The 16,280-nt window shown below is 37.2% G+C and overlaps 1 protein-coding gene across 1 annotated transcript; it reads right to left on the bottom strand.

Annotated features, from left to right (window-relative positions):
• Positions 1-4,514: 4,514 nt before the first annotated feature.
• vgll2a (vestigial-like family member 2a) lies at positions 4,515-9,700 on the bottom strand. The gene is given in 5 exon segments (XM_055054319.1): positions 4,515-5,102; positions 5,104-5,168; positions 6,354-6,851; positions 8,316-8,562; positions 9,483-9,700. Coding segments are annotated over 5 exon segments (1,044 nt in total). The 5' UTR covers positions 9,573-9,700; the 3' UTR covers positions 4,515-4,958.
• Between the last annotated feature and the right edge of the window lie 6,580 nt (positions 9,701-16,280).

Raw genomic sequence — 16,280 nt, 5'->3', positions numbered from 1 at the left:
AACATGAGCAAATTCACTGGGAATACAATTAACTATAATAACTGCACACATTTAAACTGTGAATGACTAGTTTGTCAAATTTGCTAGCTGATAAATTATTGTGAATATAAACTATGAAATGCTAAAACGGTGCATTATATGTTGCGATTAATAGATAATGATGCTAACGAGTTATTAAAGCACTGAATCAACGGCAGCCTGATTGAAAAGAGGCTCTTGTCCCTCAGCTCTGTTTCACTCAATTAGCACAACGTCACACCTTCTCAGTCTGAATTAGGGCTCAGCCTTTGTAAACCTCTTTCTTTGTGGGTTGAATGCTCTAGTGAGAAACAGAAAATTAAATACATGAGTGTTTGTGAGTACGAACAACAAAAGGAACAGGAGCGTTCCACCCTTTTCACGTCTGTCGTCGCCAGAGTCAGAGGTTGAAATTCATCTACAGCTGCCTCTGCGTCGCTGCGGCTGAGAAACAGAACATATGGAGCGGCTATTGTTCGACTTCTTCCTCCTTTCTTAATGTTGCTTCCAATTAGTGAATAAAACCAAATACAATTTTTGAAATCTTAATTTTTTCCCAGGAAACGTAACACATGTACAGTACAATACCACAGAATGATGAGAATCTTTTGCTTTTTCTTTAATCTGCATTAAAAAGCAAAGAAATACCTAAAAAGTACTAAGGACAATAGAAAATACATATTTACATAAGCTCCAGAAACAAATGTTTAGCATTTTTTTCCATGCTCTGATTTTGAAATAGGTAAAAATTGCAGCGTTTTCTGTTTTCCTGCCTCGCATTTTCCATAATTTCCCCCCAATAACTTTCAAACAAGAAACATGCAGGAAAAAACAGACAGTAAAGGACGGAAAGGTAAAAACAATATCAAATTTTTACAAAGCTGCATTGGGGTCATTCCAGGTGGAAAAAAAAGAAGTACATTTATGACCAGAAAAAAAGAGAAAAATTTGAGTTTAAAAATGAAATTCTCAAAAAAACTCAACATTTTTTACATTAATCTCAGAAATTTTCTTTAAAAAAAACAAGGAAATTTGAGTTTGAGAAGTGAAAACAATTCTAGAAAAAAAAAAGAAATTTGGAAATGTATTAGTTTAAAAAGTCAAAATTTTGCTAGAAGAAATTGAGATCAATAGAAATTTTTGAGAAAATTTTTTGAAAATGTTTTTTTCAATATTTATCACAAAATTTAAGAGAGATTTTCTATCAAAGTTTTTGACATTTGAAATTGTATTATGTAGTTACTTTTATGTTACTTAAAAAAATACAATTTATCATAATAACGTCCGGGACAATAGAGTCCAGTTAAATTAGTTGTTATGACAGGACCAATTATTTCTTTAAAATTTGCCTGTTTTTTTAAATTTTGGTTGTTTGTTTTGTTTGTTTTGTTTTGTTTTTTTGCACTTCTAAAATCTTTAAAATAAAATACAGCAAGAGAAGTTTAAATATTCTGCTTGGCACGCTATTGGCTGGTGTTGCCAAAGCAGCCAATCCAGGACCAGCACTGGTTTTCCTTGATGCTGATTGGCTGTCGCTACCAGTGTGGAGATTCCAGATGTTAGCTAAAGCTGTAGCTAACACAGTTTCTACTGGTTTTATTAAACTGTATAAATGTATATTTGGTGTTTGAAATGTTAAAATAGGCAGAAATAAAGGTTTTTAGAAGGAGTCTGAAGAATTTAGGGTTTTTAGTTGTGGTCAAAAACCAAATGACTTAATTGACTAGTAATTAACATCTCAGTGACTGAATCTTGCCACACTAATGTTTATTGCAAAAACACAAAATCTCACCATATTTTTGTTCTAGTTCAAACTGTAAATATCTTAGTAAACTTCAAATAAGATAAAATTAAATTACAAGTAACTTTCCAGAAAGACGTAGCCGCTTCTTTTAAGTCAATAGTTATTTAATATTGATGAGAAATTTAAAGTTCCATTAACAGATTATTTCACTCAGAACAAAACAATTTTCACAAGCTTTAAATGAAAGAAATCAGCATTTTCTCATCAGTATTAAGGAATTTTTGGCTTAAAACAAGCAGATATATCTTGCTGAAAAGTTACTTATGATTTCTAAGGTATTTTAGTAGAAAGTAGATCAAAAATACTTGGTCATGTTTTGCACTTTTGCAATGTTGCCCCTGATTTAAGATCAGTCTAAACTCAAATCAAATCATTTGTTCTGATATATAAATCATTCTAAACTGTTGTATCTACTTTTAATTATAAATACTAAACCCCAAAGTGAGGAACAGAAACACAAGCTGCTTAAACTTAACACTTTGAAATGGGTTTTGGACAGTGGTGTGTTTTGCCCTCCAGTTACATCACACCAGTTGTCCCAGAAGGGCCGGACTCCACTCCACACTAAATGGCCCCTTTATTAGGGTGGGAGGCTCAGCTTGCATGCTGCGCACAGGGACGGTGTGTGTGTGTGTGTGTGTGTGTGTGTGTGTGTGTGTGTGTGTGTGTGTGTGTGTGTGTGTGTGTGTGTGTGTGTGTGTGTGTGTGTGTGTGTGTGTTTACCAAGTTGAAGAGCAGTTGTCGTTGACAGCTGCACGAGTGCAAGGAGAGAAAGAGTCAAGTGGCTTCAAATAGTCGACGTTCCTCTCATTCATCATGCTCTTCTTCTTCTCTGCAGCCGCTGGTGTGAAGTTTACATTTTTTCACGTTGACACAGTCCTGGAGATATTTCGAAGGTAATGATTCATGAAATGTCCAGAACAAAGACATGAAGAGGGATCGATTAAATTGAAAGGCTATCCAAATAATTGATTTCTATTGGCTTTGCTGCCATTTTTAATCCATATATGACCCTAACATGTATTTAATCTAAATTACTGTCCAGTCTGAAAATGGACAGTGAAGTTCAATCATTTATTTGTTGTGTAACAATATGCATTAGTAAAGGTATGAAATCTTGAAGTTGTAGTTAAGAACAAAAATACAAAAAAATATATATTTGAAATAAAATGGGACTAAAACAACTTTTTTAGTATGAATAAGTGGATTCAAGAATTAAAGTGATTAAATATGTTACTATAAGGACAAAGAATTATGAAATTAAATATAAAAAATTCTGAGATTAAAGTCACATTTTTTCACAGTGGCCCTTATCCTCTTCCATAAATTTAGCAAATTTATAATCAGGTAAATAAACATAATCTAATCAATCTGCAAAGCATCAAACACACATAAGATAAAAAAGTATTTTTAAGGACCATGGAGTCGGAACATTTACTTTTCCCTCTAATTTGAACAATTCCCCTCAATGAGAAGTGACCTTTTTCTCCATTTTTTTCGTCAATCAACCAATCAGCACCTTTGATCCTGAACTAGAAAGAATGACACCATGTAGGTGCAAAAAGGTTTTGCATTCAGAGAAATAAAATCACCACCAGCTGGGGATAATTAGTCTGCTGAGATTATTACATTCACCACATATTTCAGTCAGATCCTATCAGATGATGTAAAGTGTGACATTATGTGACGTATTGACTTGCCGTATCCTTATCAGCCATTTTTACATCAAACTGTGGAGCCTTGTAGAAACTACAGGTGAAAGTTGTGTCTCTTTACGTCAACTGCTCATGTCAGGTTTCCACAGAGACACAGTGAACTCCAGTGGGTGGGTTCACATGACATCACGATGACATCACACACATTAGGGTCAACTACGCAACAGGAGACATGGATTAGCTAACAAACCGCTGTGTAGCAGATACTGAACAACGGAAATGAAATTATGTGATATAAAATGAGAACTGCTCCAGATTCTGCTCTGGTCCTCCCCTTGTGCCGGTTCTCCGTCTCAACTGGAACCAAATAAGGAGCTTGTGCGTGATAACAGAGTGCTTTCACAAATCATCGTCAAAGTGATTTTTCTTTCTGCAAAAATCACTTGAAAGATGAGTTAAGCAAAAAATACAAAAAAATAAAAAATACTGTTGGCAAAAAAGTGATAATATGAAATATTTAGTTTGAACTCAGCGATGATTTAATTTTTTTTGCCAGTTTTCTTACTTTGCTTCACACTGGTTGGTAAATCTCAGAGATTTTATCCTCGCAGCTCAACTTGAAATAATTTTCTGTTATATGAGTTTCGAATCATAAAAATAAGTAAAAAGTACATTTATATTTTCTGAGGAATTCTGGGTACATTCAAGAAGTCAAAGCTAAATTTCTGAATTATATTTCAAAACACGAAAGAAATCGGAGCATCATCAGCAATTTATCAGACAGGGAGGCTACTTCAGGCTTTTGGTTTAATTTGAAACTAAACAAATAAAAATATACGAACATAAGTAAAAGTGTGATTAATAATAATAAAGATCTGCTTAAATACTTTTAACTTAAAGCCATATTTAAACTCAACAGTATCCCGCTTTGTCTGACTTTAAAATAATTAAAACATAAATGTTTTTGTTGTCAACCAGGAAACTGCTTTCTGTCAAAGCTGGAGTCAAAATAAAAAATAAAACCTTGTTCGCTGTGATCTTTTCTGAATCTGTAGATTTGAAATTTATTCACTTTGTGCAATACCTTTAAGGACAAAGTCACTGTACACTCATAAAACAGGATTTACAGTTAGCATGCTTCGCCTTGATGCCGTTTTCAAACCTTCGTTACGGTTTGAACGTGGACGAGGTTTTCTGTTGCAGCTAAAATGCTTCAGAAATCAGTTAAGGTCCAAAGATTCCAGATTGTTTTGTTTGTGTTTTGTTTGTGAGCCGATATGTCCAGTGGGAACGTGATTCCCAAGAACACCAAAGTGTCCAGACTATTCCTGCTCTCATCGTCTGCCAGGTCCGGTCCTGAACACCAGCACAGCCATAACACACTCCCAGTTCGGAAGGGTCTGCCAAGTCCTTCGAGTGCGAAACCCACATGTGTTTCTGTCCGTCTGTCCCTCCGGACGTTTCTTTTTTTTCCCCCCAGCTTAGGAATGTAGTCCCTCCCTGTCACAGATGCACAGAGGCTTTTGTCTTTGTCCGTATCCGTTCAGATCGGTTTCCCTCCTGGCTTTCTGAATCCACGCTTGCTTAGCATCCACGCTGTCGGCGTTCAGCTCAGCAGGGCTGCATGTTGCTGCCGCTGCCGCCGCTGCTGCTGCTGCTGCTGCTGCTGCACAGTCCACTGTAGCGCAGAGCTGCAAGCAGACCAGAACCTGTTACACCCCCTTAAAAAACGGATTTCTGCCTCAGTTTCTTAGAGTTGGAGGGGAAAAAAGGCCAAAATAGAAAGAGGAAGGTGAGGAAGAGTCTCTAAAACCAGTACAAATCCTTGCTTTTATCCTGCGCCTGCAGACCTGAGAAAGATGAGAAAGAAAGGAAGGAAGAGTGGGACAAGATAAAGGCAAGAAAAGGAAGATTAGACACTGACAAAAGCTTGTTGATAAAAGCAGTAGGAAGTGGCCCGAGGCGAAGAAGGAGGAAAAAAGCAACAGCAGCAGAAAATGGAGCTGACAGCTGGAGTGAAGGTGCCGACTGACGGACGTTTTGTTCATTAAAAGCACTTTGTGTAAGTCGATCTGAGGGACAGAAACAGATTCTCATTTAATTCCAGTTTTACACCATCGCTGCGATTACATTAACCATTAACCATTAACCTTTAATCGCACAAATTGGTTCATAAGTTCACTTAATGGAAACATGGAAATTTAGAAAAAAAATTGCGATAGGATGTATTGAAGTTGTTTTGCAAAACTGCAAAGGAAACACTTTTGTTCTCTTCACGCGTCACATGATCAACAGGCGGATGTTACTACTGGCGAAAACGACAAAGAGGAAGATGACAGGAAGAGGCAAGTTTTACTCAAGTGGGATTTTAACGGAGTTTCTTATTTAACAGAAATGTCATAATTGCAAAATTGTGTTTTTTCGACATTAGTGGAATATCAACAAAATTTTGCCAAAAAAGTTTTTTTTGTTGAGAAAACAATTGCTAAAATTTGATGCAACTTCAATTTTGTTTAAATTTCAAGAAGAAGGAAGTTGTACTTAGTGTTTTCTTCAGTGTCTTTTCCTGCAGCGCCCCCCCAGGCGAGGAGGGGAACAGGTTTTTCAGAAGGTTTGGATTGTTTGAGACAGCAGTGTGAAAGTGAACCTCAGCTGAAAATGTATCAAATGTTGCATATTTGGGGCCCAATCGAATCCAGTCCACCAGGCTATCAGGTGTGAAAACAATCTTAGTTCTTACGCCCAGTAGCTGTTCACTCAAACTGTGTTCTCTGCTTTCTACAGGAAGTAGGATACTGCCTGTTAATTTCTCCATCACACAACCCCAGCTGAGACACTGAACTATCCTTTTAATGAAAGATTTCTGAGTAACGTACCAGTGTCTATGTTGAGTCCAATCTCCGCTCCAGCTCCGGCGAAGGCGCCGCTCCAGGCTGACCCCGTCCCCGACTCCCCCTTCCCTCCGAGGTCGCAGGGCGAGGTGCTGGGCCCCGGCACCGAGCTGCCCGACGACAGCCGGTGGTGCGACCTGACCGACGGCACCAGCAGGGAGCCGTACCGCGGGTCGAACGCTGCGCCGTACATCTCGTGGACGCCTGGGCGAGAGTAGGCTGAGCTCTGAGCGCTAATGGCGCCCCCTAGCGAATAAGGGTGGTGGTGATGGTGGTGGTGGTGGTGCGACGGGTGCCAGGTGTCGGGGCTGGGCTGGTGGAGGTGGCTGTGCAGGGAGCTGGAGGCGTACGGGTCGGCAGGGAAGGAGATGTCTGCGTGGGGGGCGGACAGAGCGCTGCCCAGCGCCGAGGAGACCGCCGGCTGGTAGGAGCTGTTCCAGAACGACGGAGGGAAACTCCTCTGACTCATGGGGAAGGAGCCGTCTGAGAAAACCCAAATCATGGAGTCACTTCAACAAACATTCAGTAAAATGTTTAGGAAAGACAAAAGCGCAGTCTGAAGAACTCAGACTTTTAAATATTCAAATTCTGCATGTTTTTGTATGTTCATTAACAAACAAAGTAGATATTTTTTGGCAATAAGTTAATGATTTTTGGTGTCTGGAAAATGTGCCGTTTCAAAAACCTTCAAAATATGTCACAAATCAGCAGGTACTGCACTGTTACCTAGCAAGCCATGCTGAGCTCCAGCACATTTTTGTTAGCTGATTTTACTGTTGTACAATGGCTGCTGGAAAAGACAAGTGTGTTGTTCTTGACTTGACCATCCAGAGTCCACTGGCTGAATTCTTGTTGGTTGTGCAGGAGGCTCTATTAATGCTTTTCGAAGATGTACGGTTGTGTAATTGTGCATCTGTTTGCTGCCATTTTTATGCGTGAGTGTAAATATTGAGGTTTAAGGAGCCTAAGAAAGTTTACCAAGTTGAAGAGCCTAATTAATAAATGAATATATAAATGTATAAGGAGATTAAATATGTGGTTTTATGCATCAATTCTGCAGTTCATTCCAATTTAAAATGATGTTTGCCAACAAAATGTATTTATACCAGCATTTGGGAAGCAATGAAAAATCTAATAGTTTCTCTGGACACAGAAAATCTACTTGTTTAATCCAAAGTTATTCATTTACATAAAAATACTGTAATTTTAAAAGTTTTGTGCATTTAAAAACTAAACCTCATTGTTGTTTACTGTGGAAAAAATATCTTAGCACAATTGTCTTAATCAGTTTGTCGTTATTTGAAAAGAAAATCTTGATTTATGTTGTAAAAATTGTTTATATGAAGCATAAAGACAAAGCAGTAAGAGGATAAATTGGTGATCTTTGCACATCTCCAAACAGAAAACATAAATTCACATCATAAAACCTTTAAATGTGTTTTATCAAGAGCCGCAGATGATCAGTGATTAGCAAGTCAAAGGCAGAAAAAGTTGAACTTTTTTCTGTCTATTAACCAACAGCTTGACTTATCAAATGAATCTGAGTTTAATAGAAAACCAATAAAGGTTAGAGATGCAAACCTGGACAAAGAAACAATAAAAGAATCTTGCAATTCCTTAAATGGATCCAAAACAACTTCATCAGAAAAACTGCAGCACATTATTTTCTCTGCTACATGTTGATTCTGTTTTAGGAAAAATAACTTGGACTCAATCATTATTTTAAAGAAAATTAAATTAGTCTATGATTATTTTACTAACAGATTAATCGCATTTATTCAAATCGTTTCCATCCCACAATACTTCTTCTGTTTGGACTAAAAACTGGTTCAGATGTAAATCGTACGGCTGCGGTGTTGAAGTAGAAACCGACTCCATGTTCAGCTGGAACTCCGTTTGCAGATTATTAAAGTTACGTTGAACCGGCTGAACGGCGGATCCACGAACCTCTGGGCGCCTTGTTCCCGCTCGGCGCCGGGTACGCGCTCGTCTGGCTGAGAGCCCGGCTGAAATGCTCGTCCACCACTGTGCTGATGTCACCCTGGAAGTAGGTGAACAGGACGCAGCGGGAGCCGAGGTACTCGGCGCCCGGCGGCAGCTCCTTGTCCTCCTCTTTGATGGCCGGCGGCCCCGAGGGGCCGAGTCGGCCGCTGAGCTCCTGCGGGTTTTCCATTTTGGAGTAGAAAGCCAGCTTCTGGAGTAAAAACAGACAGACATCGTGTGTGTTCTTGTTTGTTTTGATGCAACTTACTGCCTGTTATTATTGCCAACCTAAAAAAAACCTTGACCTCTGACCTGCAAACCTCTTAGAGGTTTATTTCAGGATCTGATGACACGGGTGACGTTTAGTTTGAATTCCACATCTAATCCCAACACAGAAACTTTGAAATGATTTGATTCCTGATGTTTTTGACGTGCAAGTTGGTGAAATTAGTTTTGCTGATTACATTTTCTGACCAAAAGCCAAAATGTTTGCAGGATTCTTAAACATGCATGTGGAAATATTCTGAGAAATAAAATAATCAGCTGTGAAACTGCTGATTATGACGGCAGACGGAGTGAGTTTTCATGCTATGGGAAACATGTCTGCATGTTTTATACAGAGGGAGAAAAAACTTTTTAAAAGTCTGAAGAGACCAGAAAACAGACCTGCTGCCTCTCACACAAACCTAAAATATCTAGAAACTAGTTTTTATTTTACATGCATAAACCTTAATACTCCTGCCTGACAGCTAGATGCATTTACTATAATATATATTTTAAATACATATTGTATTAATAAAAGCACAAAACTTTGAAATACTGCAATTAATAATGTCTTTTATTTTGATATTCTTAACTTATGCAACAAAACATAAATAAATACAAAACTGTGTAAAATCTGACTGATTTGCTAGCAGATAATTAAATTTTTTATTCATTAAAAGTATTTAAAACTCTCCACCAATCCAGTTTTACATGTTCAGTAACTTCTTTAAGTTGGAGAAAACCTCTTTTTATGACGTCATGATGAAGTTTTGAACCGTTTTAAAAACAGTCTAACCTGAGTTTAATCCAGATTATATTCTGAATTTAGACCGAAGAGCAGGGAAGCCGCGCGGGGAGGCAGCGTACCTGGTGGTGGTGGTGGTGGTGGTAGGGGCTGTAGGAGCTGAAATAAGGCTGAGGACCAAACACTTGGTACATCACATCCAGGCAGCTCATGGCGAACAACTCACGAAGAAGAACCAAGCGTCATGGAGGGCGGCTCGGGTCGGACGGAGAGACGGAATCGGTAAAGTCCAAGGCGGCGCTCAACTCCTCTGCGCGCTCTGCGCTCCTTGCGCAGCGCACTGCGGCCCGGACCCGACAGGGAGAGGCCCCTCCCACCGCACCGCGCCGCACCGCACCGCACCGCACACACCCACCAATCAGGAGCCAGAGCTCCACCTCTGCCTTAATGGCCTTTTAATTAGGAAACATGAAACAAATCAGAAGCTGCAGCTGCGCAAAACTTTTCCAGGTTTTTATTCTGTAATGATCCCAGTTGTTTTAAATGTGTATGTCTGCCCTCCAGCACGACACGGTTTATATACTGTATATATAGAATTTTATTAGTTTTCTTGGGAATTTGGCCCCATTTTCATCTCTTTTGTGAAAGTTTCTGAAGTAGAAACATGAAAAATTAATTTATTTATCATAAAGAAATGAAACCCGGAAGAATCCAGACACTTGAATTGATTCCCTCCAGAAACAAAAGCTCCTTCAGATTCATTTCTTTGTGCGGAAGCATATTAGAGCCACTGTGCAGAAGGCAATAAAAAAGAAAGTGAAAATTTCTGCCCAAAAAATCTGAAATTTTGATATTGATTTCAGAAACTTCCAAGAGCTTTCTAGAAAAATTCTGATGTCCAAGAGTTCAAAATGTTTGAATTTTGAAACTCAGAAAATTTCCAAGTTTTTTCTAGAATATTTCTGTGATTAATATACAAATTTTTGAGGTTATATGTATATTTTTTTTCCCTTTTCAAGTTCAGAAATTTTAAAATTCTTTTTAGAAATGTTGATCTCAACATTTTTGATTTATTTCTTGCATTTTTTCTCTTTTTAAACTCAGAACTTTTAAAGTTTTTTTTGTCAAGAAAATTTCTCAGATTTATCTCAAAACTTTAGATATTTTTCTGGCAATTTTTTCACTTTTGAAACTCATAAACTTCCAAGTTCTTTTGTAGAATATTTCTTAGACTAATGACAAAATTTGTCATGTTTTCTTGGAAATTCACTTTTCAAACTGAGGAAGGTTCAAGTTTTTTCGATTTTCTTCCAAAAATAATTGTTCCGTTGCAAATCTTTTTTGTTTTGTTTTATTCAGTTAAAAAAAAATTTCTTTCGAACAAACTTTATGGCACCAATTTAGCTCCAGAAGTGATGCAGGTTGACAAGACTTTCATGCACAAAGTTTCTTCCTGGATTTGTCAGGCAGGAGAGGAAATGCAATTCCTCTAAATGACATAAATTTAATAAAATATCATTCAAAAAGAGGAGAGCAGGGATTAAACATCCTGATCTGATGTCAGGAAACCCCAAACATTCCCTAAAATTGCATAATTGATCATATCGACCATCTAAAGCTCAAATAAACAAGCCACTTCAAATGAAATGTTATATTTAGAATGAGTGCAGTGCTGCTCTCATTCCTCCCTAGTTGTAGGTTTCCAAAGCAGCTGCAAAGAATGTCACAGGCACCACCTGCTAATTGAAAGAGTAAACAAATTAAACCAACCAATGAAAAGAATGTTAAGCTACGAACTCCTGGGATCTCTCAGCAGCCTCCTAAATTCAAGAGGTCAGATTGTTTGGTTCCAGTTTGAGCCAGGAAGTTGCAGGTCACCATCAGAATAATATGTTTGTTGTCTCAAAACAAGAAACGTTCATTTAAAATCATGAAAAGTTTTCAAAATGCTTAAATTTTGAGCTCAGAATCAGATTAAAATACAGTGCAGTTTCAAACATTGAAAAAACAATGACAACTGGAAATGCTCCCAGTTTTATCCAAAATAAACATCCATAGATGAATCCATAATAATCAGCCATAATTTATTTTACTAAGCTGAAAGTCTCTTATAATTATCATCTAAGCTGAGTTAAGCTCTACATAAATTTGATTTTACCCGCAAAACTTTTTCTCACATTAAAAACAGACTGCAAGTGTTACTAATGTCCGATTTAGTCATTTTTAAAATGCAAACTAGAATTATTAGTTCTTATAGTGTTGACTACCAGGTGCAGGTTGTATGATGAACTAAACATAAATAAAAAACTATTTGAGCATCAAATAATCAGTGATCCTCATTCTGCTCTGGACCTCCCCTTGTGCCTGTTCTCTGTCTCACTCAGTGGCAAAGAAGGAGCAGCAAGGAAGGAAGGAAGCAAGGAAGAAAATGCATGGATAGATGGATGGATGGTTTAATCAAAGTAAACTGTAAGCAGGTGGGTTTTTAGCCTTGATTTAAAGGAAGTCAGTGTTTCTGCAGTTTTGCAGTTTTCTGGAGGTTTGTTGGTGAATATTAGCTGAATGTTTGGTTCTGGTTCTGGGGATGCAGAGGGATTTAAATGGACTTTAAAATTGTTCAAGTCAAACAATGAAAGAGGGAAAACAGTTACAAGGAATTAATCAGCTCCTTCTCAGGCTTTAACTTCCTACTAAACACATTCACAATATCAAATTACAATATTTATAATTATATGAGAATGCATTTTTGTTTTCTTCCACCATCCAGCTCCAAAACCTTTAAGGTTTTGATCTTCATCAAAACCTTCACCTTATTCTATCCCATTAAAATCATCTTCACTTGGTCAGGTGTGGACAGTCTCACTATGTAGGTCTGTATTTCTATATTTGTAAATTTATTATAGTTTTTAATGGTTATTTGTTCAGCAATCCAAGAACGTAAAGTTTTTGTTGCGATTTCTGTCCAGCTGACCAGCAACCAGCACACCTGTCCCCCTGCAGGACGGCCCAGGGAAGCTATTAAAACCCAAAATATCTCCCAATGAGGCTCAGCTCAGCTCATCTCTCAGGCTCCATTCAGCCATCAGGCTCAGAGTTTTATTGAACCGGGTCGGCCAAGGTTCAATGAGGAATTTTCAATCAGGACTTTCGGTGTCGACTGCGCTGTCATTCACCAGTTTGATGGATTTCAGGGAAGGTTATTGGAAGAAGCAGGTGTTTGATGCTCTTCAGATTAAATTAGATTACAAGAAAAGCCCTCCAGGTCTGGCTTTAAGTAATTGTAAGGCTGTCCAAACCAAGGGCTTTACGTTTTTTCTTAAATGTGAAAACTTTGTAATGTGCAAGGAAATCTGTACATTATTTTTAATTTCTAAATTGTTTTTGGCAGATTAAATGCATGGAATTAATTGATAATGACCAGGGTAACAACTTCCATCAAAACTGGAGTTTTAGTGGATTATTGTTAAAATGCTCAAAACAAAAAAAACAACAACAAAATAAAAAACTGGGACAGCAGTAGAACCATGGCAGACAGGGAAAAATTCTGAAATTTTGACATTAATTTCAGTTTCAAATTTAAAAAAATGTCAAATTTTGAAACTCCAGGCAGAAATTCCAGAAGATTTCAGAGATTAACCCCAAAATTTGAGTTATTATTTTTTTTTTTAGAAAATTTTAGACCTTTTTCTAGCACATTTTTTCCTTTTCAATTTCAGAAATATACAAACTTTTTAAGTAAAATTTTTAAGCTTAATGTCAAAATTTCTGAGTTTTTAGATGGAAATTTACTCCATATTTTATGTCGCTTTCACACTGCACTGTCAAATGAACCAACCAGTTCCCCTCCTTGCCTGTGGTGGCGCTGTAACAGGAATTACTGAATGAAATGACATGAACATCTCTGACTAAATCACTGAGTGTAGCTTCCTTCTTGTAAACAAAAACATAGCGTCGCATTGTTGTAGGATTTCTCTTCTGTCTTTGGTAAAACACCACAAACCGTTTCAACGACGCCGAAGATCATCGGACAGAAAAGAGAAACGTACATTTATGCAAAAAATTTTTGTTTAATTTCAGAAATGTTCTAGAAAAAACAATGAACATTTTCAAGAAAAACACAAAAGTTTTTGGATTAATCTCAGAAATTTTCTTAAAAAAACCCCCAAAACTTTCAAAAGTAGAAAAAACTCCAAAAGTCAAACTCTTGAAAGTAATTTCCACATGTAAATTGTACTTTTTCTCCTTTAGTTCTAGGAAACAAGTTTATTTGCCGACCGCAGAGTTTCGGCTGCATCTCCCAAACAAAGGCAACAAGCTGAAACATGTTGGTCTACAAAGAAACATCTTTTCTAGACTTAAGTGTTTCTAGAGTTTCTCTCTCTGCACCTTGTGATTCCATGAAGTTTAGTGAGAAATAGTTTGATCTAATTTCTCTGCTTTATTGACATTTTAATCAAATAACAAATGCTTCCCTGCTTTCAGGAGAAAAATTCTTTATTTTAAAGCGGAAGTTGCTGGAAAAAACATCATCAGTGTCTTAAGTTCATCCAACAAACTACCCAGCATGCAGTGACTTTTATTGATGTTTAAAACCAAATTATAATCTTGTAAAACATCATAACTGTTGCTGGATGTGTTTGTATCTTTTCACAATGAGCCTTTAATGCTGATTTCCTGCTCTGATTGAGACTCTTTCTGTTTTGTTGGCCCAGATGAGGAGGGCGACCCGACCGTGACCCGGCATTTACCGGCAACTCATCAAGGACGGAGCTCCATCTGTCCGTCTTTCTGCTCTCACAACGAGCGTTTAAGTGTGAACATTATGAGGTTTGGTTCAGTTTTATACATAAATAATAAAAAACAAACTATTCACATTAGATTTCTTTTGAAGAAATTTCAGTTTAAATGATTTTATGCAGCTCATCTAGTATAGATCTGTGCATGTATTAGATGAGCTCTAAATAATTTTGTCCTTCACGCCCCTAAATATAGGCAGGGTAAGTCACGTTCATAAAAAAATGAAATGCTTTGGACGCTCCATCACACCCTCTGCTGCAGGTCCAACTGTCTGCACAGCTGCTGTTCCTGCAGGACCAATATTTTATTCTTCCTCTCTGGCAACGTGAAGAAAGGAGGAACTGGCTTCCTTCTGTCTTTTTGCTTTTATGTTTTCTCTCTCATTAGTGTCTATTCCTGCGTTGATGCTAAATTAAAAATATATTTGTTAAATTTGTGGTTTTAAGGATGTTCATCAACTCTGTTGATTTTCAATGCCAGCAGCAGGAACAAAAGCGGTTTCTCTATTTTTACTCAGAGTTAAAATACTTTATAAAGTCTTGACTTTATGCAGAATATCTTATTTCACCAGCAAATTAGCTGTAAGAAACAGTAAATATGTCTTGCTAAAAGATGTTATATAGACTGAACCCCAGTATTCGGTGCTCATATTTACTTATTTTAGTAATTAAGGTATATTAATATACCTTTATATCTGTTAATACACTCAGTGTAATTAGAGACAATGTAGATAAAAGAAGGAGGAGAAAATGTTTGCCAAAAAGATGAGAAATTTTGAAATTCATTTAATAAATTTTCACAAAAAAAAAAAGATTTTCTGTCCTACAAACGCTGAAAATTTGCACAAGAAAAGAAAACTTTTAAGATCAATCTCAGAAATGTTCTAGAAAAATAAGAAAATTTCTGAACTAGAAAGTCAAAAATTTGCAAGAAAAAACAGAAACTTTTAAAGTAATCTCAGAAACTTTCAACAAAAAACATGGACAATTCTTTCTAAGTGTTTTGTATAAATTTGTTTCGTTAATCTCAAAGTTTCTGTTTTGTTTTTTTTTTGGCCATTTGCTAAAAGAAAAATAAAACATGGAGCAAAAGACAAACATGAAAAATGCTCTTTCTGATGCAGAAAGTAAGAGACAAATGATGGAGATGAATCATTGGACGTCTGCATTAATTATACATGATATATATAAAATGTTCCACTGGCAGATTATTTAACTTCTAAATAGTAATTTCTCATCAAAATTGAGCTATTATTGACTTAAAATTAAACTCATATTGTGCAAAAAAGTGGATTGTAACTTATTTCCAGTGTCTAAAGAAATTTGTTCTAGAAACTAGATCAGAAATACCTGGTAAGACTTTGTGTCTTTGCAGTAGTCGGACCATTTTTAAATGTTTGCTGCTTTAAAAGCAACGGTTTAAAAAACTACTTGTGCTTCCTGTCTCATTTCAGCTGATTGCTTCAAAAAATTCTGCTTGATTGTATTGTTGAGGCAAAATCGATTTTAAATGTACAATAAACCAATTTATGGCATCAATAGAAGCGTTTGGATTCCCGGGTCTTGATTTTACATTCCATCAATAGAAGCTTTGGTAAAATATAACCTGTTACATATAGAGGAAGAATTCAGGAGTAGATTAGAAATACTTCCAGTTGTTTTTAACGAGGTGACCTTTGACATCGTCCTGTTTTTTCACCGTAAACTGTTGATTCTGTTTTTGCCAAAGCATTTTTTTCTCTGTGTTTTGCAGCATTACCTCCATGGGCAGCGTCTCGTCACGCTGAGGTTCTGTTGTTCTGCTCCCTGCAGCCTCGCCTCCCTGTCGGCCTCGCCGTGCTCCTGTTGCCGGCGCTGACAGGCCCAGCTGTCTCCTCTTTTTTTGCCCTTGGCTGGAGCCCATTAATTTCCACCAAAGGCCCCTCAAGCGACAGCTCTCCTTCATAGTGACCATACTTGGAGAAGAGCAGCTCAACGGACTCGCATGTAGAAGAAAAGGACACAAAGTCACGGGGAAACGATAACATGGATGTGTTTTGATCAAGCTAGACTTTTTAAAGTGAAACTATTATGCAACATTTACATTCTGCATGCTTTTGTTCTTCCATTTGAGTCTCTACCACT

This window comes from Poeciliopsis prolifica, unplaced genomic scaffold, assembly GCF_027474105.1.
Source record: "Poeciliopsis prolifica strain line A6 unplaced genomic scaffold, Auburn_PproV2 SCAFFOLD039, whole genome shotgun sequence".
In the NCBI taxonomy this organism is placed as follows: Eukaryota; Metazoa; Chordata; class Actinopteri; order Cyprinodontiformes; family Poeciliidae; genus Poeciliopsis; species Poeciliopsis prolifica.
This window is presented reverse-complemented; position numbering and strand designations above follow the sequence as displayed.